General features: G+C 35.5%; 1 protein-coding gene across 1 annotated transcript in view; it reads left to right on the top strand.

Annotated features, from left to right (window-relative positions):
* Positions 1–27,818, top strand: part of ERBB4 (erb-b2 receptor tyrosine kinase 4) — a 1,131,344-nt gene that overhangs the window by 785,128 nt on the left and 318,398 nt on the right. The window contains exon 5 of the mRNA XM_060152176.1: positions 8,736–8,801. Coding sequence (XP_060008159.1) covers positions 8,736–8,801 — 66 coding nt within the window. The remainder of the gene's footprint in view (positions 1–8,735; positions 8,802–27,818) is intronic.

A 27,818-nucleotide genomic window follows, 5' to 3' on the forward strand; every position in this document is an offset into this window, starting at 1 on the left:
TTAATTTTTGGACATGTAAATATTTAAAGGCCTGCTAATCATACAGATATTGATATTTCATAGACAGTTCGAAGTATAAACCTGTTTGCACATGGTCTGGGCTGGACATATACATTTCGGAGAGTATCAGCCTATTAGGGTATTTGAGTTAATATACATAAAATTCTTAGAATGTTCCTGAAAGGGCTACCACTACATAAGGCTGAACAGGCTGTACACTGCAGACCTTCAAGGGAGTATCATCTAGATAGACTACACTCTGAAGTAAGCTCTTGGCTGTTTTTGGTGGCCCTGGCTGGTTCATCATAAGTGCTCATAAATCTACCTATTCTTATCACTGTAGTTGGTTGCAGACAGCAGACAGGTCTTAATATATTAAGTCTGCTGGTAAGGTTCCCCAGTCTGTTCATACCTCTTATTTATATGTTTTAGAAATACATTTGACATTGATTGGAGATAATTATGTTCCTCAGTGGGTGGAATTCCTATATTCTACTCTGTGCTCACAGCTATGAACAGTGATAATTAATGCTTTCTAATTGCTTGATTTGAAAGAAGTGTTTGACAGTATCAAATATGAAATCTTCCAGTTTTTCAGGAAAAAAATTTAATTTTTTTCTTATAATTTGAGTCAAATTGTTTTGCTGATAGTATGACTTTTACAAAAGTATTTGGCCCCTTTGCTATTCTCTTTGAAGTTTGTCTCTGTTAGTTTTCAGGAGTTTGAAGGTATGCTGGGAGAAGTATAGAAGGTATGGAATAGTGATATAGACAGCATTATATCGGATCTTTATATTCAATGAGAAATACAATTCCTTTAGTATGTTAATGTCATTTCTATCAGTCACTCTTATGATCACATGAGGCTGTAGATGTAAGCGATAAGTAACAATTTTAAGTTTTAAATTGGTTATCATCAAATTTCTTTTTGACACCGAAATTTGTATAGATCTCGCCGTTCTCCTTGAATCTATAGGTAGAAACATTGAAACTCAGCATGTTAATAGAGTACCTGTTTACCCTTATATATGATTTAAGAGGTTTTGAAAATGGCACTCTTTTATTTAATTAATTTATTATTTTATTTTATTTTATTTTTTGCTGCGTTGAGTCTTCAGTGCTGTGCGTGGGCTTTCTCTAGTTGCGGCGAGCGGGGGCTACTCTTCGTTGCAGTGCATGGGCTTCTCATTGCAGTGGCTTCTCTTGCTGCGGAGCATGGCTCCAGGCACGTGGACTTCAGTAGTTGTGGCACGCGAGCTCAGTAGCTGTGGCTTGTGGGCTCTAGAGCACAGGCTCAGTAGTTGCGGCACATGGGCTTAGTTACTCTGCGGCATGTGGAATCTTCCTGGACCAGGGATCGAACCCGTGCCCCTACATTGGCAGGTGGATTTTTAACCACTGCACCACCAGGGAAGTCCGAAAAATGGCACTCTTATAGGTTTTGTACCTGGGGTTTCTGCTATTATCATATCTACTCTAGATTGATTTGTGTTTACAGAAGGCCTCAGAAGAAATGAAAATTTACTCAGTAGGCTCAGTACTTTCAAACTTTTGCACAATGCTGTGTGCCACATTAACTGTTAGTCTATCAGCTATTTCTCTATAATCCTATCTGAAGTGGTACTGGGCTTGGAGCTACTGTGTGCTCTGGCAGTCACAGATTAGTCCTAGGTTGCTGAGCCTTTGAGGAAAGGGTGGATAGAAGTGCTGCAGACTAAACTTGATATATTTGATCAAAATTAATCTTAATCACATGATCATATATGCTCCTCTCAATCCTTTGGCTTTAGATTTCTTGAAATGAATAACAATGAGGTTGATATTACTTATTTTTTTTCAATACAGTGATTAGTAAAACATTTTAAACAACTAATTCCTGATTTAATTTACTGCTAGATGAAAAATTCCACATATATTTTTAATTTTTAAATTCGTCTTTCTAGTTAGTGAAAATACCTGCCCATCTTTTTTCTGAACAGCAAAATGTATAACAGTAAAGTTTCCATTCAATAATTCACTTTCAAATCATAGATAATATAGGAAGATTGATTAAGACTAGAAGAAAATGTAAGCTCAATTTACAGGACAAAAGTGTGAGGATGAATAAACACATAACAATGAGAACTGTCAGGTAAGAATAAGGGAAGTTTAACATCTGATTAAAAAAAACAATTCCACCTTACATTAATATTATTAACCCTACTAGTATATCATTTGCTGGAATCATGTTGTGACTTTACTATCATATGGGTGATTCATAATAATTTAAAATTGAAAATAAAAACTATGTATTTTCTCGGACTCCTGGGGGAAAAGAAAATGCAAATTGATGGAAATATATTCACAAGTCAGAGTAAATACTGAGAAATGAGAGACTGCTAGATTTTTACACTGTTTAATTCTGTACGTTTGGTCAACAAGCATCTGATCAGATCTAATTGTCACAAAATATGGCCATAATGTTAATAGACTTTGGAATAATATGCCAAACCGTTATTTTTTTTTATATATGCTTTGTTGTCTTGGAAACATTATCATTAGAATCCCTGGGATTGCTTTTTATAAATATGGATTCCTATACCTCATTGCAGACTATAAAATCAGCATTTTGCACAAGGTACTCAAGTGTCAACACTAACTTTTAGGAAGCATACCCTGACACTCTCTTCTACCTTGCAGGTCAAACCACATCAATTCAAAGCTCAAAAACCTTGACCTACACCATAATACCTGTACAGAGTAAACACCAACCAAGACTTTCAAGACACTTTGTAAGCTCATACTTCAACAGCTCTTTCTGTGCAAACTGCTCAAGGGACCATAAAGTATTCACTATGGTCCCAAAGAGTTGTGCTCATCCGTGCCTCTGTGTTGTTGCTTAGGTTAATCTTTCAGCCTGGAACTTTTCTTCCCTCCCCTTCTCTACGGGGCAAACAAGATATCCAAGCCCATTTGAAATGCCCATCCCCTCTGGAGAGCGTTTTTTTTTTTTTTAATCTTTTTTCTCTACTTTATGCATACCTATGTTTTGATTATTATAATTATTTGCCTATATTTCTGCCTATTTCCTGGTCCTTGAAAGCTCCTCGAGGGCAGGACACTGACTTATTCATCTTTTTATTGTCTGGCCAAGAACAGGAGCTGGTTTAGTGTAGACTTTCAAAAATGTTCCACTTCCCTTTTTTAAAATTCATGGTCATAAAAAAGATACTGTTCTCTCACTCTTCCCCAGTAAATGTAGTGTTAAGAGGTCAAGAATGCCAGCTTTTAAAAGAATTGAAAGAAGAATCCAGGGATGTAACTTCATCACCTTTAACTAGAGGCAGTTTGAGGATATAATCATTTATGGTTGTCAGTGACTTTATATTTTGTAACTCTTCAACTGTCCTGGCATATTACTTGCAGAAAGCAGTACAGAGGTACATATTAAATCCCATCTCTGCTGTCAGGCAGTTCCAAATAAAAGCAAAACTTCCAGCATGATTTTATGACTCTTAAAATTATCAAAGTGGCTCAGGACTCTAGCTCCTTAAAAAAAAAATACAAGAGCTACATTTTTAGTAACATCTGCTGGACAAGCATAAAAGATGAATTTAGCTAGGTTTGCTAACTTCTATGATGAATAATGCATTGTCAGAGGCGATTGCCTGTGAATTGAAATAATGCTTATATGCAATAATCTGCGCTTATTTTTTAAAATTAGCTGTTAAGGTGACAAATATTTGTTTAAATTTTTGTTTTATTCTATAGTTAAGATCTTCAATTGGGTCAGATTGACAGGAGGTAGAAATATTAATTTAAATAACTATGCTATCACTAAGCTGAATGGAAATGTCAGATTCTTATTTTTAAGTGGTGTATTTTCTCAAATAGTTTTAAAAGAATTAACACAATAAATAATGAAAAAAAATGATGTAGTAGATTGAAACATGGAAATAAGCAGATTTGGACAACATTGGCAAAGTCTCAGTGCCCCAAAATGTTTCTCCCATTTACATAGGCTAGTATCTGACTAATTCCTCTTTTTCCTGTCCTCATTTTAAAAAACACTCTACTAGAGAAGTAGGTTATAAAGCTAAGTGACACTAAAAATTATTTACATATACAGTCTCTTTTCCCTGTGAAATCAGGCCTCCTGAGGTACTGCATACCCGAGGACCGGAAGAAAGTTCCCAGTAAGATATCTATTGAGCCATAGTTAAAATATTTCCCTTCCTGTTAGGAGACGCACAAGGGACCCTTCAGAGGCCATGTTTATCCTCTCCACTGAAATGCTCTGGGTAGATCTCATTTTAGATGTCACATAGATAAATCACATATAAGGAATACAGTAGACTTTGGAGCTACCAGGCATTAAATTGGAAACAGTCCAGCTCAACGTGGCTTTGTCCAACTCTTCCTTCTTGAGCTAGGGGACTGTTGAAAATTCAGATTTATCACCTTCTTTCATTAAACACATGGAGGGTGAACATTATATATAGAGTAGTCAAAACCTTTTCCCTTCAGAATAATGCTGAATTAGTTCTGAATTCTCTTAGAATAGTAACCATGTCTGTTTCAGCTTAACTCTGATATGTAACATAGTTCCTGATACACAGATACAGATGGTACTCAAGAAATACTTATGGATAGATGGATGGAAGGAAAGTAAGAAAGAAAGTTTGTAGAATTTTTTTTTCCAATTCGAGATTAATAATTACTAAGGAAACGCTTTTGTGCAGCAGAAATGTTGGGAACAAAACGCTAAAACCAGATTTTTAAAAATATTAAACATTGTAGCCCATTAAAACTACACTATTCAGGGCTTCCCTGGTGGCGCGTTTGTTGAGAGTCTGCCTGCTGATGCAGGGGACATGGGTTCGTGCCCCGGTCCGGGAAGATCCCACGTGCCGTGGAGCGGCTGGGCCCGTGAGCCATGGCCGCTGAGTCTGCTCGTCCGGAGCCTGTGCTCCACAACGGGAGAGACCACAACAGTGAGAGTCCCGTGTACCGCCAAAAAAAAACAAAACAAAAAGCAAAAAAAAACTGCACTATTCAATTGTCTGCAAGAATCAAACCAAGGTTGCAGGTGTGAAAGTGTGAAAAATGCATTAATTCAGAAATACATCATTGTAGGCAGAGATCTTGGTCAGATACTTTGACATTTAGTTAATTGCAACAATTCAGTGAAAATAGTGTTAGCCCAAGTGCCGTGTATCACACAGTTTTGAAGACCAAAACTGAACTGAGTGCCTGAGCAGATTCCAAAAACCTCAAAGCCCTAGAGACAGTGAAATGAAGGGCAGGCCAGAAGGAGCAGCCATTAACTGAGGCACATTCAATTCACGGTCCTCCAGCACACTTGTCATGACAGAACTCTGAAGTGTGTGGGCCAAGCAATCACCTCCTTTTGGTTTTCAAAAGGGGTGGAGGGAATATAAGTCTGAGTAAAATCCCAGAGAAGAAACAGTTGTCGGCTTCCTGTTATAGACGTAATTGATATTTCTACTTTTATATAAATGAAAAATGGAAACTAACAAATGAAATCTCTTCACAGCATTTAGACAAGGTTAAATTATTTAAGCGTTCTGTGTTTGTGCGGACACTATTTAACTTGTGCCCAACTAGGTGGGTCTCGCTATGATACTTTGGCAAGAATTGTAAACAAAATTTCTAGTAATATTTCTTTTTCTATTAGATATGAGAGTAGGTCTTGAGATGGTAAATTGAAACTGCAAGAATAAGAAGGTAAAAAAAAATATGTAATCCAATTAAAGGGAATCATTGAAGTTTTAAAATGTCTAATGTTACTCAGCATTTTTTATTAACAGCTACAGATAGTTGTTTGGCAACCATAAATAAAGCTAAATATTTTATTAGGCCCAAACCCAATTAGAGAAGTCATAGATTAAATGGTAGATCGTCCTCTGCTTCAGATATCTTCAATTAACAGACTACTTAATGGGTCGATTTAAAGGATTTTAACACACCTAAAGAAACACATTAACATTAGCTACTTTCTCATAAAAAGTTTGTACTCAGAAAAAGTTTGCACTGCTTTCCATTTTGTCTCACAGTCCTTTCTAATTTCCTCTGGTATAAATCAATTTAGATTTATTAGCTTTATACAAAAGAACTCCGGTAGGTTTTTAATAATAATTATCATTATCACTGATTAAAGTTATATTGTTCAAGCCAGATGGAGTCCTTTTCCTGTCAGCTAGAATGAGCTTGCATTATGTAGTTATAATGTGTTTGGATCTAAATAAACAGATGGCAGAGTGACAGGATATTATACGCTTGTGATGTCAGCCTCAGTGCTTCACAAACAGAATTGCTTTAAATAAACCCCATTGAGGCCAGGATCTAGATGCTTTTAAGAAGGTGGCTGGGACTGAGCTTAAGTGTTATATTAACTTGGAAATAGTACTGTTCACTTGCAGAAGAGTAGACCAGTAGGATGGTCTGAGGTTTAGCCTGAGAAAGGGTGTCTGCTGAATCTGTCCCTTAACTGTGAAAGCGTTTAACATACTAGGTTCATTCAGTCAGTCTCAGAAGGAGAGACTAACACAAACAACAAAAAAAAGCTGCCCAAGTTGTAAGAACTTCCAAGAGGAAGAGTTAAAAACTGGGTCAAGGGGGGCTTCCCTGGTGGCGCAGTGGTTGGGGGTCCGCCTGCCGATGCAGGGGACATGGGTTCATGCCCCAGTCCGGGAAGATCCCATATGCCGCAGAGCGGCTGGGCCCGTGAGCCATGGTCGCTGAGCCTGCGCGTCCGGAGCCTGTGCTCCACAACGGGAGAGGCCACAACAGTACCGAAAAAAAAAAAAAAAAAAAAAACTGGGTCAAGGAAAGATGGAAACTTTTGATATAACCTTATTCCATAATTTTTACAGTGAAGTTAACTATTTTAAAATAAACAACTTGAATAGGCATGTACTCGTTCACAATTTATATTAGAAAATTAACAGACAAGGTTTAATAAGAACTTTGTTATAGAAAACTTTAGTCTTTGATAGATTTTCATGTCCACTTTTCCCTAAAAATGAGCCCATTCCATATCCTTGTACTCACAAAAATTTGGAGTAAGCCTATGAAATTCAGCTGCAAACTTCAAAGAAAGTCATTAGACATTATTTCTTCTAGCTAATATTCTTTTGTTGAGATTGTAGGGAATTTCTCTGTGGGACAACTGTATTTGCTGAGGCAAATACCCATAGTAGCATCATCGTTAAAAGGAAAATGAGACTATAGGAAATAAAGGCTGATATTTGATAATGAAGGTAGTATCAATAAAATTTTTAGAAGAGGATATAAAATAATTGAAATTAAGATTCCTAAAAAATTAGCTGTTTTAAATGCTTGAAATACTTATATAAAGATGTTGGTTTGCAAATTGGCCCCTGTACCTAAAGGACAAGGAGAGACAGAAGAAAGAGGCAGCCCACTCCAGATTAGTAGGCGACAGGTTTAATAAGCAAGGGAACTTATTTATGAGATTTGTCTTGGGCAACAGCAACGTGAGTAGATCTCAGCATCCACCTGCCAGAGTCTTAAAAGTTTGTGTAGGGGTCCTAACTAAATTCAGTCACTTATTCAGTCCAGATGGTCTCAGCAACACCTTACTCTCTCCAGGCTATGTCCTTGAAACAGCTGCTAGCATGGGATTAGTTGGAGGGACATACATTTCAAGGACAAGGGAGGGGGTGAGAAGCCTCTGATTGCCTGGGTTCAGCTCACAGGTCAACTGGCAGTCACAACCTCTTAATGACCTCCTCCTCAGGAATATAGCTAATATTATGTCATAACTATAAATGGAATATAACCTTTAAAAATTGTGAATCATTGTGATGTACACCTGAAACTTATTAATATTGTACATCAAGTATACTTCAATAAAGAAATTTTTAAAAAGACAGTGCAAACTTACGGTTACCCAAGGGGAAAGAGGGGGAGGGATAAATTAGGAGTTTGGGATTAAAATATACATACTACTGTATATAAAATAGATATCCAACAAGGACCTACTGTATAGTGCAGGGAACTATACTCAATATCTTGTAACAACCTATAATGGAAGAGAATGTAAAAAAAGAATATATATATATATATATACAGACACATACATACATATGTATATATATACATATATTTGTATAACTGAATCTCTTTGCTGTACACCTGAAACTAACATTGTCAATCAACTATATTTCAATAAAAAATTTTAAAAAGACACAATAGACCTTTGACAAAAAAAAGATAATCTAAATTATATATAAAACCTTTTTTTTCTGACGGTTTATCATGTTTGTAATATATTCTTGTTTTCATAGACTTCAATTTCTTTTTTAACTATTGATTTAATCCTTAACATCTGTTGGTATCAGTAAGCCCTGAACTTTTGAAATTATATCAAGTAGGATATAGATCAATAGAATAAAAGTATTCAATAGTTGAAGTGAAACTTATTTCATGTAAATATTTACTTCTGACTATGTAGGAACATTTACAGATTCTGTATTTCCTTTTCTTATAAAATGAGATGAGAGGATTTTGAATATCAAGAGATTGTATTTCTGCTTCACATGTATTTGACATTCAGATTTTGCTACTTAAATGGGCATTTTATGAGCTATGTTTCAACTCTAGTGTGAATTAAAAATCCTCATAAAGGGGCAAGAATGTTTCCTTTGAGGTCTTAACTCCTAGTCAGAGTGAAAGATTATAATACACATGTGCTTTCTGCTGTTCTACAGGTGGACGTTGCCATAAGTCCTGCACTGGCCGATGCTGGGGACCCACAGAAAATCATTGCCAGACTTGTAAGTGTTCAACAGTGAAAAGACATAGCCTTGAAATTGTCAAGTAATTTTAATAACTGATGCTTTTCACACTTCTGGTTATCAGAAACATGAAAATGAGCTTTTGCCTCCTTGTGGTAGATTGATTCTATCTAAGTAAACTGCCTAATCTCAAAGCTTTCAAATTAAATGTAATATGTAGTTGTTTCCTATATTTCTTTGTGGATTCTGGATTAATGATAGCAACACAAATGTGTTGCTATTAACCATGACTTCAGAGTCTGTACATCAGAGGAAGTAGGAAAACCAAATGTATACAAAATGATAATTAACTGAATTTCAGGTTAACTGAATATCTCAGTACTTTTCCCAAATAGTTACATCACTATTCATTCACTGGAGAAAGAAAAAAGAAAGGAAGAGTGTACTGTGTACCCACTGTGTTCCAGGTACAGAGATATAAACTCTGTGAATTATAAATATAGATTCACTATTAAATCACAAAATGTATCTCACCCTTAGTGTATATTGTTTCTTGTATTAGTCATTAAAATAAGTATGAGGGATGATAATCACTGCTAAGACATTTAAAAACAAAGTATACTGAACATAAAGACAAATATCTAATGTTTTCAGCATTCTTAAAGTCATCTGATACTTAAATCAGCACTGAACTTTCACTAATCTTAAGGATAAATGTTTTCTTTAAAAAGGAAATACAAAATGGTCTATATAAATGGTAAAGACTTTTCTTCCTGCTATAATAACAGCTGAAATAATAAGTGGAAAACAATGTGGAGGCTATTTGAAATGTATTTCTTTTTTTAGCATAGAAGACATAGAAAATATTAAAAATTTGAACATACAAATATTAGATATTGTGGACATCTGTTATACTGTTGGATTAAAGTATAGACTTAAATTAACTTATTTAATAGAAACAATGTTTTATGGCAACAATGTTTTGACAAGAATTTTAAGCAGGATTCTAAAGTAAGATTAGATTACTGTGTGAAGCGCATTCACTATGGTATTGGAGAAAATGTGTATTAATGAGAAGCAGAAATAACCAGTCCTTCATGACACAGAAGGATAAATCAGCCATGCAGAGGCAAAGGAGAATTGGAGAGAGAGAGTAACAGTTTTTGACAGTTTTTACTTTCTGGTTCTCTGGTCTTCCTGAGAAGAAGTTCTCTGGTTCTCTTGTCTTCCTGAGGTCCCTGGTTCTTCCTGAGCTCCCTTGTCCCTGATTCTCTGGTCTTCCTGAGGTCCAAATGCATTTTTTTTTTGTTAGGAACCTTAAGAAACACAATGTTTTAGTACATTGAAATTACTTTTGCTACTTGCCACCAAGTGGGGGTGGGAGGAAGTCTTGACTAAGAAAGTCATCAAGCCATAGCTCATGCTATCAAATCATCAGCCATGCAGTCATTAAATTCACCTAATTTTCCAGTGTAGAAATTAAACTTACTATAATAACATAAAATTGGCTTAATGGTCACCATGCCTATTCCACAGAGTCTAAATTCAGTAAACATTTACTTGTATCTGCTATGTGCAAATCCAAATTTTAGAGTAGTATTCATTTGCATGGATCTTTATGGTTTATAAAACATTTCCATTTTAAAATTTATTTTCACAATATTCCTGTTAGTTTACGAGGACAGTTTTCATTAGCCTCATTTCACAATTGGGGAAATGTAAGCTGAGGAAATGATTGTGGGAGCTGTTAAATTTACACAGCTGATACCTGGGATTTTAACTTAAGTGTCCTGAATCTAAGGATAGTACTGTTTCCTGTATACAATATTGCACAGCAGTTTAGTGGGTAAGGCCACTGGATTTATAATCAGCCAGATGATACAAATCTCAGCTGTTTCCACTTTCTATCATGAGAAAGTGATTTAATTTTTCTAAACCTCAGTTACCATATCTATAAAATGGAGATATTACACTTACCTCAAGGGCTGCTATTTTGTAATCAAATTCAGTACAATAATGTGGTTGAAATGCTTAAAAATGTTTTGGCATATACTAAGGGCCTAATAAATAATAGCTAATGTTATAATAAGATAAAGTAGATACTCCTAGAAAACTTAATCCTACTTAAAACAATGAATGAATGTGGAAGCAAAACTCCTGCAGGCCAGTTCCACCTGTGAAGGCTAGTGACATAGATGGCTGGGGAATAAAAAAGCAAAAACCCTGGAGTGAAGTGGAGGCTGCTTGCCCTTGACATTTGCTCCTGTTCTCTCTCTCCTTGTTTGAGATACTTGAAAGGTAAATTACATATCCATATTTAAAAAGTCCAACATCCAGGGGCACATTGTATTTTGGAAGTACTCAAAGATGTACTTATTGTAAGACCTGAATTTTAGAAATATGATCAGAAATTTTGAGAATTAGACCTCATGAGAGATTCCATAAAGATATTAGACCTCCAGAGAGTCCATGGAGATGTAACATCCATGATTGAACATTTTTCCAAAGAAATGTAAAATTTCCAGGCTTCCTTTACATTGCTGATAGCCCTTCTGTTAGTTAAAATATATTACCCTTAGGCCCACTTCAGATGCACTTATCTCTGAACCCTGATTGAACTTTTTAAAAATCAGAAAACAGTCTGGGCAAGTTTTTGAAAATATTCTGCTTTTTTTGTTGACTGACCATACAAAAGTACATCTTAGGATCTGAAAGACATGATCTTATATCATTACTTACAAATGATGTCTTTCCTTATGACTGAAATAAGTTCACTTCACTGAGGGCTTCTCTGGAGGTATTCAACTTCATGATTTGCCAAGTATTTCCTTATTTTTATGGATAATTACTCTTGGAGATTTTGCATCTATTAGGGAAGAAAGGTAAAATATTTAGAAGCGCCACACCTTAGTTAAGGAAACTGACATTAAGAATACATTTCATTCACCACATTATATCAATGCTGACATCCTCCCACAGGTGTTTCCTCCTAAAAAAGCAAGTATGCCAGGAATGACCCTCTGTGTCACTAAACGGTGAGGAGTCACCATAAAGACAAATGCTTCAGGTTCTAGGAGAACAAGTCCATGATAATGAATGACTTGCTAGGGTAAAATGAAGGAAAGAGTGATGATCAGAATGAAAACATCTCTGAACAGAGATATGGAAAAGGAAAAATGCTGGTGACAACGATGGTAAGCTTGAGAGCAGGTCTGTAGGGGTCAGAAGTTTTAAAAAGAAGAAATGAGGAAGAAGTTTTGTGTTTTGTTTTTAATAGATTTCATGAAATGGAAAGAGAGCATGAATAAATTGACAGCTTACTATTGCAGGGGAACAAAATTTGACACCCTAATATGTGTCTCTTTGGCATGAGGATTAATTTAAGTTGATTATTTTTAAGGCCTGAAAGACTCAGAAGGAACCTTCCCCCTAACTGCCTAAAAGAGTGTAGTTAGAGGACCTGTTCCAGGGAGGGAACTATCACCACGGGTAACTATAGTGTGAACTAGATGTGGTAGATGAGGGGGAACTTAGCAAAGCCTGTTTGTTAATATTCCTCTCTGAGTCCCAGTGTCTTTGCATAGCCCCGCAAACATTTGTGTACCAAACCTTTGCTTTTCTCTCTCCATGTCAGTTGGCTTCCTCCCCTTTGAAGTCCCAAACACCTTTGCCCAACATCCTCTTTTGTCTTTAGCTGAAGGTGGTAGTTAAGGTGAGAGTTTCAGCCATTTTGGCGAGTTATTCAGTTTTGTTGGATTTCTCCAGTGTATACAGGTTATTCAACTTTTGTTTGATTTTCTCCTTTTAATCTGATTCATGTCAATATCATTCGTAGGCCAGCCAGAAGAATCTAGAAGGGTAGAGGAAAATTTTTCTTCCCATTGCTATGGTCAACAGTTCACCATGCATAACTATAAAAACTTTATAAATTTTTAGTAAAATTTGGTAACATGTTGCAGCTTCTTCTGTGTACTGGTTGCTACAGTTAGCTTTGATTGCATGTTGAATAATGTAAGTGTATCATTTTCCTCTATAGCATTTCATAATGTTCAGACTGTAAACTCTGGAGCCAGCAGCTATTTTTAAAAAGTTTTTTTCTAAAATGATCCAAAAATTAAAATGTTTTTCTAAACAAACTCCTAAAAAAAGAAAAAAAAAACAAACTTAGACAACCTAAAAAATTTTATGAATATTAAAGCAAGTTCATTGTGCTGGTAGAATCTAGCCAGCTGTTCCCTTCTTACTGTTTTACTAATGAGTCTGATTTTCTAAAATAACTTAAATTCATTCTTTTTAAATCCTTTTTGATGTTAGATCATCATGACCCTATAAACCTAACAGAAATATTTCTCACATAGTTGCAAAAGGTCATAATAGAACTTATGAAGGAATACTGTGGGCCTGCATTATACATGGAGCCGTGACTCAAACTTGAAAGTGCTTTTAAGCTCAGTTAAATCGTGTCCGCATTGCTCCACAGCACAGCTTAAGTAAATTGATTCAGTGGATTAATGTACTCATGTCAGGGGAGACAAACCTATCTGCTGTGTGAAGTCTGAAGCTTATAGTAGTATTATTTAGCAGGCTTACTGGTAAGAATGACAACTCTCTCTATGCATAAGAACTGAGTCCTAAGGTTTGAGCTCGTAGGTTTAGGTGTGAGAGAGACTAAGCTTTAAGAAATAAATAATAATGATTAAAGGAAAGAAGTTATCTCTGTCCCTGCAAGATATATGAAGCACACATCTCATATAAAATAGATGCTGCATATCCTTTTTTATCTTTAAGCACAATATCAGGCCAGCTTTCTCCAGCTTCCTATTATCGGCCTGGGTAGTTGTTTCATTTTACACGTTCCTTTTGTCATCTCAGTTAGGAACTGCGTTTTAGAGGATGAGGGGAGCTTGTATCAAAATATTACAGTTTGATTCCCCCAACCTTACACATTGTGTATTAAAGTAGTTATAATTGTCTTTAACTGCTGGTTGTATAACTAAAATTTTCTCAGCTGATTACCACTCAATCTATTCTTCAGTCTTCTAGTTGCTTTATAAGTAACATTTCTTGCTTAGAAACTAATTGAAAAATAAAGTGCACTTGACAATAGGTTAAAAAATTGTTTGTCTCTTAAATCAGTGTCACACCAAAAAAGATAAATTAATGAGGAAATGCATGTTTCAATTACTGGAGTAAACAGATGTCTTCTGACCACTGAAATGTTCATTAAATTGATTGAAGCTAAGGCATTATTTTAACAAAAAGAAAACTTCTGGGGAATTTACCCTTTACTTCTAAAGTATTCTTCCTAGCTAGGTTATCTCAAAATCTTTTTTTTTAATTAAAAATAAAGTAGCATTGAAATTAATACAAGCAGTGTATTTGTTCTGTTGTAGATAATTGTGAATGGAGGGTACTACTATATTGGCAAAGTAAAAACTTGTTCCAAACAACACTTTATGTTATTTACTGTTTCTATACAGACATTATAGAACATGCTAGGAAAAAATTAGAAATTATTTAGCATTTTTCTCATTAATTTATTATGCTTGTGCACACAGAAAATTACTTTCAGTAGTTGCAATATATTAAAAATTTCAGTTTCATAAAAGGAAAAAAAACTTGCTCTGGCTTATGGATTCTATTCAGTTCTAGAGCAAAGTTTAGAAATATCTATATATCTATATCTACTTTTATTCGTTCTAAAATATATCTGGAACTTCTTTGAAGTGAATATTAAAACCTAAGAAAATAATTATATATTTTTGTTCCTCAAAATTTCAGCAAGAAAATGTAGCAACTTGAAACTAAATTATACTTTTTTCCATGAAATTTCCAAAAGTTTCCTATAGATTGCAAAACCAAAATGACAAATTATGAAAATAATATACTAATTATACTTACATACATGCTTACAGATACAGTTTGCTAAAGTGTAGTCGTATTTACAATCTTTGTGGAACAAACCCTGTTTAAAAAGAAGGTGCCAATGTAGTAAATATCCAATTAGAGCAGAGGAAAGCAAGTGGGAGCTAATGGGGAAAAGAGAAAGCGCTGAGCCAGCAGGCTCGATCAATCAGGATAACAGCAAGCCTTTGTTAAAAGCCAACATCTCTAATTAAAACCTTTGTATTTTACTAATAACTTTGCATGTCCATAAGCTTTCTTATTGATTTCAATTATTTCCTTTTTTTTTTTCCTTTTTTTGGATTTGTAGTTTCTGGAGATATTGTAAAATTAAGGGAAACACTACGATAGACTCATTATTTGCATACATTTCTAAAATTATGCCCATCTAAAACATTTCCAAAAGTGACTCAAAAATATCCTTGTGGAAAATGAGAGAAAAACCTCTCCTAATATGCTGTTCATTTTGATATAAGTTGATAATATTTGTTGTAATTTGATGCTCTTTCTCAGATTTAAAGAAAGGGATGTTCATTTTAACTATAGGAGATACAATTATTTGAAATGCTCTGTAAAATACTGTTTAATGTGATTCAGGAAGTATCATCTAATGCTATGCTAAAGGCTCAAGGGGTATAAAGAAAGTATATAAAATTGTGCCTGTTCTCTGGAAATGCTCTGGTACAAGACAAAGCCGAGGGATGTTTGAAAAGGTCAAAAAGAATACTGAACTGAGGGCATCAAGAGAGATGTAGTCCTAGCTTTAAACTAAGTCAGTTTCAAGGACTTCAGTTTCCCTAAGTTCCCTCATCTACAAAATGAAAAGTTTGAAAAAAGATGATTTTTGTTCATGCTTTTTTGCATGGTTAGGATATTTGCGTGTGTATGCATGTGCGTGTTTATTAGCCGTAGATATAGATGATACAGGCATAGTCATAGACACAGATTTATGTACAGATAGTTTGGGAGAATTGTTTTGTGGCAGTTTTAGCCTATTGATAGTGATGCTGTCTACTAGGAATGCCTGAGGCACTCACCTGGCCCCCTACTACTTGAGGGGAGTACCCACAGACATTTTCTGGACCAGAGTCAACATTGTGGCTGGATGAGTCCTTGTGGTTCTTATTATGATTTCAAGACACACCTCAGCAACGACCATCAGGGAACTTTGAAAAAGCAAGGGTTGTCACTCACAGGTCTTGGAGGTATGGCAGGCTCAATGGCTACACGGCGAGGTCACGGGTAGAGAGAAAGACAAAGTATGAACCTGGGGCTCTTCCTGTATTACAGTTGAGAGTGGGGTACCTAGGGTTTCACAGATTCACTCTTTATTGGCAAATTTAAAATATAAGAGCAGGAATTCAGGTGTGGGAATGGAAAAAGCGGGGTCACTTAAAACATTAGTTATCTAGGTTACTTAGAGCTTTCTGAAAGGGGAACTTCATGAGTGGGGGCAGTCTGGCTTCTTTTCTAGGTGTTATACTAGCAGCTGTGTCATACAGCTGGCAATATGTTCATTTGAGATGGATGTCTTTGAAATGGATGCCTTGACAATCAAAAGCCTAATGTCAGGCACTTACACCACAGGAGTGCAAACCGTGGGTTGGGTAGAAGTAGGTAACCTAGCAGTGAGATCAGAGAGTGAGTACTACACATTTGAAGGATTATTGAGAGTACATTGAGAAGAAAAGTCAGAAATATCTGAAAATATTACGATTAGAAGAATTTTGTTATTATGGTAGTAATGATCATTTATTCTGAATGTTTTGCAGCAAAAGAGTTGACTGTCATTATAATACTATCTTTGACTATAGACGAGTTCAAAATTATCTACATGTGATATGAGAGTGTCATTTGATGAACAGAACACTCACTGTTCGCTACAGGAGTGGAAAAAAGAAGTGTGAGATGTCATTCTCTGAAAAGCAAGCACTTGCATACCACTCTCATGGTTAGGGAGCTGCGCAAGCCTGGAGAAAAATATCCTCCTTAGAGTTCTGCTTTGCATTAATCTGAGATGTATCATCTATTTATTGACTTAATTGGTTCAGCTGGAGGAAGAATTAAGGAACTGGCATGGGGATGAGGAAGAAAAGAAGGGGATACTCGTCAATTGTGCTTATGTCAAGTAACATTTGTACTCATTATATTAGAATAAATGTGAATTTCCTAAATATCAGACATACTCCATTTCTCAAGCCAATATCAATTTTATGCATTAAATTTGACAGTTTATAATGGTATCATGGATGCTTCTGTACATTAACATAGATATTTCCAAGAGAAATAGTCACTATATTAATTCATCATGAAGTTATAAAAGATAAACTGGAAACATAATTTTCACATGTTACTACCTCACTGATAATGGTTATTTTTGGTTTATCCAAAGTCCTTTTGCGCATGAAGTTTTTTTGTTTTTTGTTTTTTGTTTTTTGCGGTACGTGGGCCTCTCACTGTTGTGGCCTCTCCCTTTGCGGAGCACAGGCTCCGGACGCGCAGGCCCAGCGGCCATGGCTCATCGGCCCAGCCGCTCCGCAGCATGTGGGATCTTCCCGGACCGGGGCACGAACCTGTGTCCCCTGCATCGGCAGGTGGACCCTCAACCACTGTGCCACCAGGGAAGCCCTGAAGTTTGTTTTAATGGAGATGATAGAGCATTATGACTCTAAGAATAACTCAGGTTTTGTTCTGATTTGAATACTTCTTGAACTCAAATAACTGTTACCCAGGGAGATTATTTTTCTGTACAGTGAGGATGTTGCATGTATTTAAGGTGTATTTAATTTCATTGACTAGGGGAGGGGTGGAGGTGAGAGACAGAAAGGCAGACTCTGACACAGGTAATTACAGATAATTGAAAATAAAAATCAAACCACAGTATTTTACCAAGACATAACAGAAAACTTAAATGAATGAAGAATTACCACACTGCAAGATGAGGAGACTCAAATGATGAAAATGTCAGTTGTTCTAAGATTAAGCTATGCATTTAACCATCTTCAGTCAATTCCCAATGTTTCATTTTGTTTTTAATTGAACAAAAATAATCTAAAGTATTCCTGGAAAATACATTTAATAAAATAGCCAGACATTTAAAAGGAATAGCTATGTGGAAGGACACTCCCCAAGTATTAAAATGTTAAAAAGTAATAAGTATTAAAGCAGTATGGTATTAGTTCAGAATGGAATTGGCTCAATGGAATGTAATAGAAAGTTCGGATAGGGTCTAAAGTCTATATGGTAATTTGGTTTTTATAAAGTTAACATTTTTTAATGGCAAATGTATAGATTATTCAATAAATAGTGTTAGAACAAATGGTTCACAGTATGGAAAAAATAAAGTTAGATCCCCACCATAAAACAAAACATGAGATGAATTGTACATTAAAAGTTTAAAAGGCATCAGAAAGACTATAGATTATAGATGGATTGTAGACTAAAAGTTTAAAAAGCATGAAATAGATTGTAGACGAAAAGTTACAAAAGCATGAAATAGATTGTAGGTGAAAAGTTAAAAAAGCATGAAATAACTGAAAGTACTAGAAAAATGTAGGTAAAAGCTATGACACGATGACTTTTTTCCCCCTTTTATCACCATTAAAGCTTGACTTGTCATTTTATTTTTTATTTTTTAACCATCTTTATTGGAGTATAATTGCTTTACAATGTTGTGTTAGTTTCTACTGTATAACAGAATGAATCAGCTATACGTATACATATATCCCCATATCCCCTCCCTCTTGCGTCTCCCTCCCACCCTCCCTATCCCACCCCTCTAGGTGGTCACAAAGCCCAGAGCTGATCTCCCTGTGCTATGTGGCTGCTTCCCACTAGCTATCTATTTTACATTTGGTAGAGTATATATGTCAGTGCCACTCTCTCACTTCGTCCCAGCTTACCCTTCCCCCTCCCCATGTCCTCAAGTCTGTTCTCTACATCTGCGTCTTTTTTTTTAAACATGACATAAAAGGTAGAAATTTTAAAAGAAGAAAAAGATTATTTTAATTATATTAGAGTGTTTTGTATTTTTAAAATAAAGTATTTTAATAAAATTTAAGAGAATTAAAATTTTTCACAAGAAATTTGTAAAAAATGTTTTTCTTCACTTATAAATAATTACATAATTTTTTTAAAAAACTAATTATTTTCATAATTAGATTGTCAAAGTTAAAAAGAATGATAATTCCTTGTGAGGATTAAAAATATACAGAGAGAAGCAATCGCAGTTACTGTCTTGAATTATTATTATTTTTTTGTATTTATCGCATTTTGTTTATTCGTTCATCTGCTGATGGACCTTTGGGTTGCTTCCACCTCTTGGCTATAGTGAATAGTGCTTCTGTGAACATGAATATACAAATCTCTTCTAGACCCTGCTTTCAGTTCTTTTGGATATACACCCAGTGAATTACTTATGGATGTGTATTTTATGCTCTTTTAACTGTCACACTACCATGGAGCTATAACAGGGAGGTCAGCATATAGACACCCCAAAATTGACATTGGTTATTGATGTGGTAAGAAAATATTTTTAAAATTTTGCATATTTATAGTGACATATTTCTCTAAAAACATGTATTGCTTATGTAATTTCAGAATTTTAAAAAAGGAAGGAACAACAAAAAATTATACTCTTTTTATTATGACTCTTTTTGTAATTTTTGGGGATGTCCAAAGTTTTGTCTATATCAGAGAGATGATAATTTTTAGTGATATATTAATAATACATAAAAGCTTTAAATATCTATAGATATATCATTTTCTATAAAAATTTTACTCAAAGAGAATCCCAAATGTGTTTTATACTGGCCCACAGTTTAACACACTGCCATGTAGGACAAAATCAGACTCAACTACCCCAAATTTTCATTGTGACGATGGGAATATAAAACACAAACTTCTGGGAATCACCAGTCTCAGTGATGCAACTCTGGAGGGAAAGCACTGTGGCAGGCACTGTTGTGCAATGATTTCCGTAGCCTCTGGGATCATAAAACCTCAGAAAAAGAAAATTCATGTCCAGTGGCTTTACGTTCCTGAATTCATTAGAAGGCCAATTTGCTGCACATATATAAAAGAAGCACTAAGATTAGTTCCCTAATTTTCTATTTTGACCTTTGTCCATACAATTGAATAGTACTCTCCAATCACTGGTAGCAACTCGTTAGTGGATTGTAAAGTCATTTCTGTGGACCCTGACCAACATTAAATTTCTATTGAAATAGAATAGATTAGTATAAAATAAACCAGATTACAATAGAATAGAAAAGACAGTATCAAAATGCTTTGCACATAATTAGGGTCAATATAATGCCTTAAAACTTTTCATCATGGATATGTGTACTGAGCCATGATGTAAAATTGTACTATAAATTGTGATGAAAAAAGAAAAAAGTTAGAAAATCACCGAAAAGGAACATCATTTAACTTTTAGGCAGGTGTGATTATCCTTTAAAAAAAAATAAACTCAAACATACATTCTATGAGAATAAAAGTAATATTTTGAAAACATTCTTTTGTATATGCTTGAAGCATATGTTTTTGGTGTAACTGTTTTAGGTAGTTCCACTTTAAAATTCTGTTATTACTGAGACATGGACTTGAATGTTGGCCCTATCTGGGCCTCAGTTTTCTCCTCTTTAAAACCAGTAGGTTAAGTTCAATCATATATAAGGGTCTATAAAATGCTAAATATAAAATAATCTTATTTCTATGGCTTTTGCTATAAATTTGAAGAGTATTTGAAAAATATCTTAGTCTTCATTACTCATCATTTGTAATTGTGTTGTTACTTAAAATGACTATAGAACTAATTATTTTTCAAGAGTGTAAAGCAGTTATGTGTAGATCATTTTAGTTATTCCATGTTGTATTTTTTTTTTTAGAATTTAATTTTTTTCCCAGTTGTATTGAGATATAAATGACATACAGTACTGTATAAGTTTAGGTGTCCAGCATAGTGATTGGACTTATATACATCATGAAATGATGATCATGATAAGTTTAGTGAGCATCCGTCATCCCATATCAATACAAAATTAAAGAAATAAGGAAAAAAAACATTTTTTCCTTATGATGAGAACTCTTAGGATTACTCTCTTAACAATTTTCATATGTATAGTACAGCAGTGTTAATTATCTTTATCATGTTGTACATTACATCTCTAGTACTTATTTATCTTATGGCTGAAACCTTTTTTTAAATTTATTTTTTATTTATTTTCACACACACACACACACACACACACACACACACACACACACACACTGTATTTTACTTTTACAAGAGATAAGTGAACTGACACCAAGCATTGTAAATGGATGACCACAACAAAAGCAACAGTGATTGCAATTACCAAACACAAAACACACTCATACTGTGTCATAATATTGACATTCAGTCCAGGAATCCTCCACTGTAACAGCTCCTTTACTTTGCAGTGAAAATTGATTTGTATATTTTTTGCCTCTGAGTCCTTGTGGGAATTTTTTTTATTATTATTCAAACAGGAAGTCACAAAAATTATAATCATCCTCATCAGTTCACTCAGTCCCATGGAATTAATTTTTTTTTATCTTGATCTTTTGTTAGCACTTTTATGAATTCATCAGTTTTCCATTAGAGTTCTGAAAACGGTTATTCATTCAGTTCAGCAGTATAGTCAGTTACCAGAAACCTGTACTTGTCAAAGTCTTTTCCATGAATTCCTTGAAGATGAAACCCTTTTATAGGAACATTTTTGCAAAAGCATCAGAGTGCACCCAGAACTCTTTGTAAATGACAAAAGACTTAAAAATGACCACGGTTAAAGATTTGATGAAAGTACATAATAATGCAATTGATAAGAAAATTAAGTTATTTCTGAGATATACATTTTAAAGTAATAACTAGAATTATGACTTATAACATTATACCAGAACATATAAGATTTTTAGAAATTTCATGTAATGTCTGAAACATTTATATTAACATATTTCATACAAATAACCCAAAGAAAGTTTAGTATTAGTTGTTTTTTTGTTTGTTTGTTTATACTGCACGTTTTTATTAGTTATCAATTTTATACACATCAGTGTATACATGTCAATCCCAATCGCCCAATTCAGCACACCACCATCCCCACCCCACCATGGTTTTCCCCCCTTGGTGTCCATACATTTGTTCTCTACATCTGTGTCTCAACTTCTGCCCTGCAAACCGGTTCATCTGTACCATTTTTCTAGGTTCCACATACATACGTTAATATATGATATTTGTTTTTCTCTTTCTGACTTACTTCACTCTGTATGACAGTCTCTAGATCCATCCATGTCTCAACAAATGACTCAGTTTCGTTCCTTTATATGGCTGAGTATTATTCCATTGTATATATGTACCACTTTTTCTTTATCCATTTGTCTGTCGATGGGCATTTACATTGCTTCCATGAGCTGGCTATTGTAAATAGTGCTGCAATGAACATTGGGGTGCGTATGTCTTTTTCAATTATGGTTTTCTCTGGGTATATGCCCAGTAGTGGGATTGCTGGATCATATGGTAATTCTATTTTTAGTTTTTTAAGGAACCTCCATACTGTTCTCCATAGTGGATGCATCAGTTTACATTCCCACCAACAGTGCAAGAGGGTTCCCTTTTCTCCACACCATCTCCAGCATTTGTTGTTTGTAGATTTTCTGATGATGCCCCTTCTAACTGGTGTGAGGTGATACCTCATTGTAGTTTTGATTTGCATTTCTCTAATAATTAGTGATGTTGAGCAGCTTTTCATGTGCTTCCTGGCCATCTGTATGTCCTCTTTGGAGAAATGTCTATTTAGGTCTTCTGCCCATTTTTTGGCTTGGGTTGTTTCTTTAATATTGAGCTACATGAACTGTTTATATATTTTGGAGATTAATCCTTTGTCCGTTGATTCATTTGCAAATATTTTCTCCCATTCTGAGGGTTGTCTTTTCGTCTTGCTTATGGTTTCCTTTGTTGTACAAAAGCTTTGAAGTTTCATTAGGTCCCATTTGTTTATTTATTTATTTTTATTTCCATTACTCTAGGAGGTGGATCAAAAAAAGATCTTGCTATGATTTATGTCAAAGAGTGTTCTTCCTATGGTTTCCTCTAAGAGTTTTGTAGTGTCCGGTCTTACATATAGGTCTCTAATCCATTTTGAGTTTATTTTTGTGTATGGTGTTAGGGAGTGTTTTAATTTAATTCTTTTACATGTAGCTGTCCAGTTTTCCCAGCACCACTTATTGAAGAGACTGTCTTTTCTCCATTGTATATCCTTGCCTCCTTTGTCATAGATTAGTTGACCATAGGTGTGTGGGTTTATCTCTGGGCTTTCTATCTTGTTCCATCGATCTATATTTCTGTTTTTGTGCCAGGACCATATTGTCTTGATTACTGTAGCTTTGTAGTATAGTCTGAAGCCAGGGAGTCTGATTCCTCCAGCTCCGTTTCTTTCCCTCAAGACTGCTTTGGCTATTTGGGGTCTTTTGTGTCTCCATACAAATTTTAAGATGATTTGTTCTAGTTCCGTAAAAATTTCCATTGGTAATTTGATAGGGATTGCATTGAATCTGTAGATTGCTTTGGTTAGTATAGTCATTTTCACAATGTTGATTCTTCCAATCCAAGAACATGGTATATCTCTCCATCTGTTGGTACCATCTTTAATTTCTTTCATCAATGTCATAGTTTTCTGCATACAGGTCTTTTGTCTCCCTAGGTAGGTTTATTCCTAGGTATTTTATTCTATTTGTTGCAGTGGTAAATGGGAGTGTTTCCTTAATTTCTCTTTCAGATTTTTCATCATTAGTGAATAGGAATGCAAGAGATTTCTGTGCATTACTTTTGTATCCTGCAACTTTACCAAATTAATTGATTAGTTCTAGGAGTTTCCTGTTGGCATTTTTAGGATTCTCTTTGTATAGTATCATGTCATCTGCAAACAGTGACAGTTTTACTTCTTCTTTTCCAATTTGTATTCTTTTTATTTCCTTTTCTTCTCTGATTGCCATGGCTAGGACTTCCAAAACTATGTTGAATAATAGGGGTGAGAGTGGACATCCTTGTCTCATTTCTGATCTTAGAGGAAATGCTTTCAGTTTTTCACCATTGAGAATGATGTTTGCTGTGGGTTTGTTGTATATGGCCTTTATTGTGTGGAGGTAGGTTTCCTCTATGCCCACTTTCTGGAGAGTTTTTATCATAAATGGGTGTTGAATTTTGTCAAAAGCTTTTTCTGCATCTATTGAGATGATCATATGGTTTGTATTCTTCAATTTGTTAATATGGTGTATCACATTGATTGATTTGCGTATATTGAAGAATCCTTGCATCCCTGGGATAAACCCCAGTTGATCATGGTGTATGATCCTTTTAATGTGTTGTTGGATTCTGTTTGCTAGCATTTTGTTGAGGATTTTTGCACCTATATTCATCAGTGATATTAGTCTGTATATTTCTTTTTTTGAGTATCTTTGGTTTTAGTATCAGGGTGATGGTGGCCTCATAGAATGAGTTTGGGAGTGTGCCTTCCTGTGCAATTTATTGGAAGAGTTTGAGAAGGATGGGTGTAAGCTCTTCTCTAAATGTTTGATAGAATTCACCTGTGAAGCCATCTGGTCCTGGACTTTTGTTTGTTGGAAGATTTTTAATCACAGTTTCAATTTCATTATTTGTGATTGGTCTGTTCAAATTTTCTGTTTCTTCCTGGTTCAGTCTGGAAGGTTATACCTTTCTAAGAATTTGTCCTTTTCTTCCAGGTTGTCCATTTTATTGGCATAGAGTTGCTTGTAGTAGTCTCTTAGGATGCTTTGTATTTCTGTGGTGTCTGTTGTAACTTCTCCTTTTTCATTTCTAATTTTATTGATTTGAGTGTTCTCCCTGTTTTTCTTGATGAGTCTGGCTAATGATTTATCAATTTTGTTTATCTTCTCAAATAACCAGCTTTTAGTTTTATTGATCTTTGCTATTGATTTGTTTCTATTTCATTTATTTCTGCTCTGATCTTTATGATTTCTTTCCTTCTGCTAACTTTGGGTTTTGTTTGTTCTTCTTCTCTAGTTCCTTTAGGTGTAAGGTTAGATGGTTTACTTGAGATTTTTCTTGTTTCTTGAGGTAGGCTTGTATAGCTATAAACTTCCCTCTTAGAACTGCTTTTTCTGAGTCCCATAGGTTTTGGATCATCGTGTTTTCATTGTCGTTTTTCTCTAGGTATTTTTTGATTTCCTCTTTGATTTCTTCAGTGATTTCTTGGTTATTTTGTAACATATTGTTTAGCCTCCATGTGTTTGTGTTATTTACGTTTTTTATCCTTGTACTTCTTTTCTAATCTCATAGTGTTGTGGTCAGAAAAGATACTTGATTTGATTTCAATTTTCTTAAATTTACTGAGGCTTGATTTGTGACCCAAGATGTGATCTATCCTGGAGAATGTTCCATGCGCACTTGAGAAGAAAGTCTAATCTGCTGTTTTTGGATGGAATGTCCTATAAATATCAATTAAGTCTATCTGCTCTATTGTGTCATTTAAAGCTTCTGTTTCCTTATTTATTTTCATTTTGGATGATCTGCCCATTGGTGTAAGTGAGGTGTTAAAGTCCCCCACTATTATTGTGTTACTTTCGATTTCCTCTTTTATAGCTGTTAGCAGTTGACTTATGTATTGAGGTGCTCCTATGTTGGGTGCATATATATTTTGAATTTTTATGTCTTCTTCTTGCATTGGTCCCTTGATCATTATGTACTGTCCTTCCTTGGCTCTTGTAACATTCTTTATTTTAAAGTCTATTTTATCTGATATGAGTATTGCTACTCCAGCTTTCTTTTGATTTCCATGGAATATCTTTTTCCATCCCCTCACTTTCAGTCTGTATGTGTCCCTAGGCCTGAAGTGGGTCTCTTATAGACAGCATACATATGGGTCTTGTTTTTGTATCCATTCAGAAAGCCTGTGTCTTTTGTTTGGAGCATTTAATCCATTCATGTTTAAGGTAGTTACCTATATGTATGTTCCTATGACGATTTTCTTAATTGTTTTGGGTTTGTTTTTGTAGATCCTTTTCTTCTCCTGTGTTTCCCACTTAGAGAAGTTCCTTTAGCATTTGTCATAGAGCTGGTTTGGTGGTGCTGAATTCTCTTAGCTTTTGCTTGTCTGTAAAGCTTTTGATTTCTCCATCGAATCTGAATGAGATCCTTGATGGGAGGAGTAATCTTGGTTGTAGGTTCTTCCCTTTCATTACTTTAAGTATATCATGCCACTCCCTTCTGGCTTGTAGAGTTTGTGCTGAGAAATCAGCTGTTAACCATATGAGATTTCCCTTGTATGTTATTTTTCGTTTTGCCCTTGCTGCTTTCAATAATTTTTCTTTGCCTTTAATTTTTTGCCAATTTAATTACTATGTGTCTCGGCGTGTTTCTCCTTGGGTTTTTCCTGTATGGGACTCACTGCGCTTCCTGGACTTGGGTGGCTATTTCCTTTCCCATGTTAGGGAAGTTTTCGACTATAATCTCTTCAGATATTTTCTTGGGTCCTTTCTCTCTGTCTTCTCCCTCTGGGACCCCTATAATGCGAATGTTTTTGTGTTTAATGTTATCCCAGAAGTCTCTTAGACTGTCTTCATTTCTTTTCATTCTTCTTTCTTTATTCTGTCCGCAACAGTGAATTCCACCATTCTGTCTTCCAGGTCACTTATCTGTTCTTCTGCCTCAGTTATTCTGCTATTGATACATTCTAGTGTAGTTTTCATTTCAGTTATTGTATTGTTCGTCTCTGTTTGTTTGTTCTTTAATTCTTCTAGGTGTTTGTTCTTTAATTCTTCTAGGTCTTTGTTAAACATTTCTTGCATCTTCTCGATCTTTGTCTCCATTCTTTTTCCAAGGTCCTGGATCGTCTTCACTGTCACTATTCTGAATTCTTTTTCTGAAAGGTTGCCTATTTCCACTTCATTTAGTTGTTTTTCTGGGGTTTTATCTTGTTTCTTCATCTGGTACATAGCCCATCTGGTACATAACCCTCTGCTTTTTCATCTTGTGTGTCTTTCTTTGAATGTGGTTTTTGTTCCACAGGCTGCAGGATTGTAGTCTTGCTTCTGCTGTCTGCCCTCTGGTGGATGAGGCTATCTAAGAGGCTTGATGGGAGTGACTGGTGGTGGGTAGAGCTGACTGTTGCTCTGGTGGGCAGAGCTCAGTAAAACTTTAGTCCACTTGACTGTTGATGGGTGGGGCTGGGTTCCCTCCCTGTTGGTTGTTTGGCCTGAGGTAACCCAACACTGGAGCCTACCTGGGCTCTTTGGCGGGGCTAATGACCGACTCTGGGAGGGCTCATGCCAAGGAGTACTTCCCAAAACTTCTGCTGCCAGTGTCCTTGTCCCCACGGTGAGCCACAGCCCCCCACACCCCTGCCTCTACAGGAGACTCTCCAACACTAGCAGGTAGGTCTGGTTCAGTCTCCCCTGGGGTCACTGCTCCTTCTCCTGGGTCCCAATGCACCACTACTTTGTGTGTGCCCTCCAAGAGTGGAGTCTCTGTTTCCCCCAGTCCTGTCGAAGTCTTGCAATCAATTCCCACAAGCCTTCAAAATCTGATTCTCTAGGAATTCCTTCTCCCGTTGCTAGACCCCCAGGTTGGTAAGCCTGACTTGGGGCTCAGAACCTTCACTCCAGTGGGTGGACTTCTGTGTATAAGTGTTCTTCAGTCTGTGAGTCACCGACCCACCAGTTATGGGATTTGATTTTACTGTGATTGCACCCCTCCTACCATCTCACTGTGGCTTCTCTTTTGTCTTTGGTTGTGGGTTATCTTTTTTGGTGAGTTCCAGTGTCTTCCTGTTAATGATTGTCCAGCAGCTAGATGTGATTCTGGTGTTCTCGCAAGAGAGAGTGAGAGCACGTCCTTCTACTCCACCATCTTAGTTCCTTCTCCCATGTTGTATTTTAAACAGTTTTTGGAACTGTGTTCCTCCCACCCTCACCCCCTTTGGTCTTTAGACACCTATTGTTTGTGGCTCTTTAATGTAAACATATTAAGGAAGGTATATACAATTCTGGAAATTAATTTAAAACCCTACTTTATAATGAATCATGTGACCTAGAATAAGCTAGTTAATTTTTTTTTTGTTTTTTTTTGTGGTACGCGGGCCTCTCACTGTTGTG

Source organism: Lagenorhynchus albirostris, chromosome 6 (assembly GCF_949774975.1).
Source record: "Lagenorhynchus albirostris chromosome 6, mLagAlb1.1, whole genome shotgun sequence".
Classification (NCBI taxonomy): Eukaryota; Metazoa; Chordata; class Mammalia; order Artiodactyla; family Delphinidae; genus Lagenorhynchus; species Lagenorhynchus albirostris.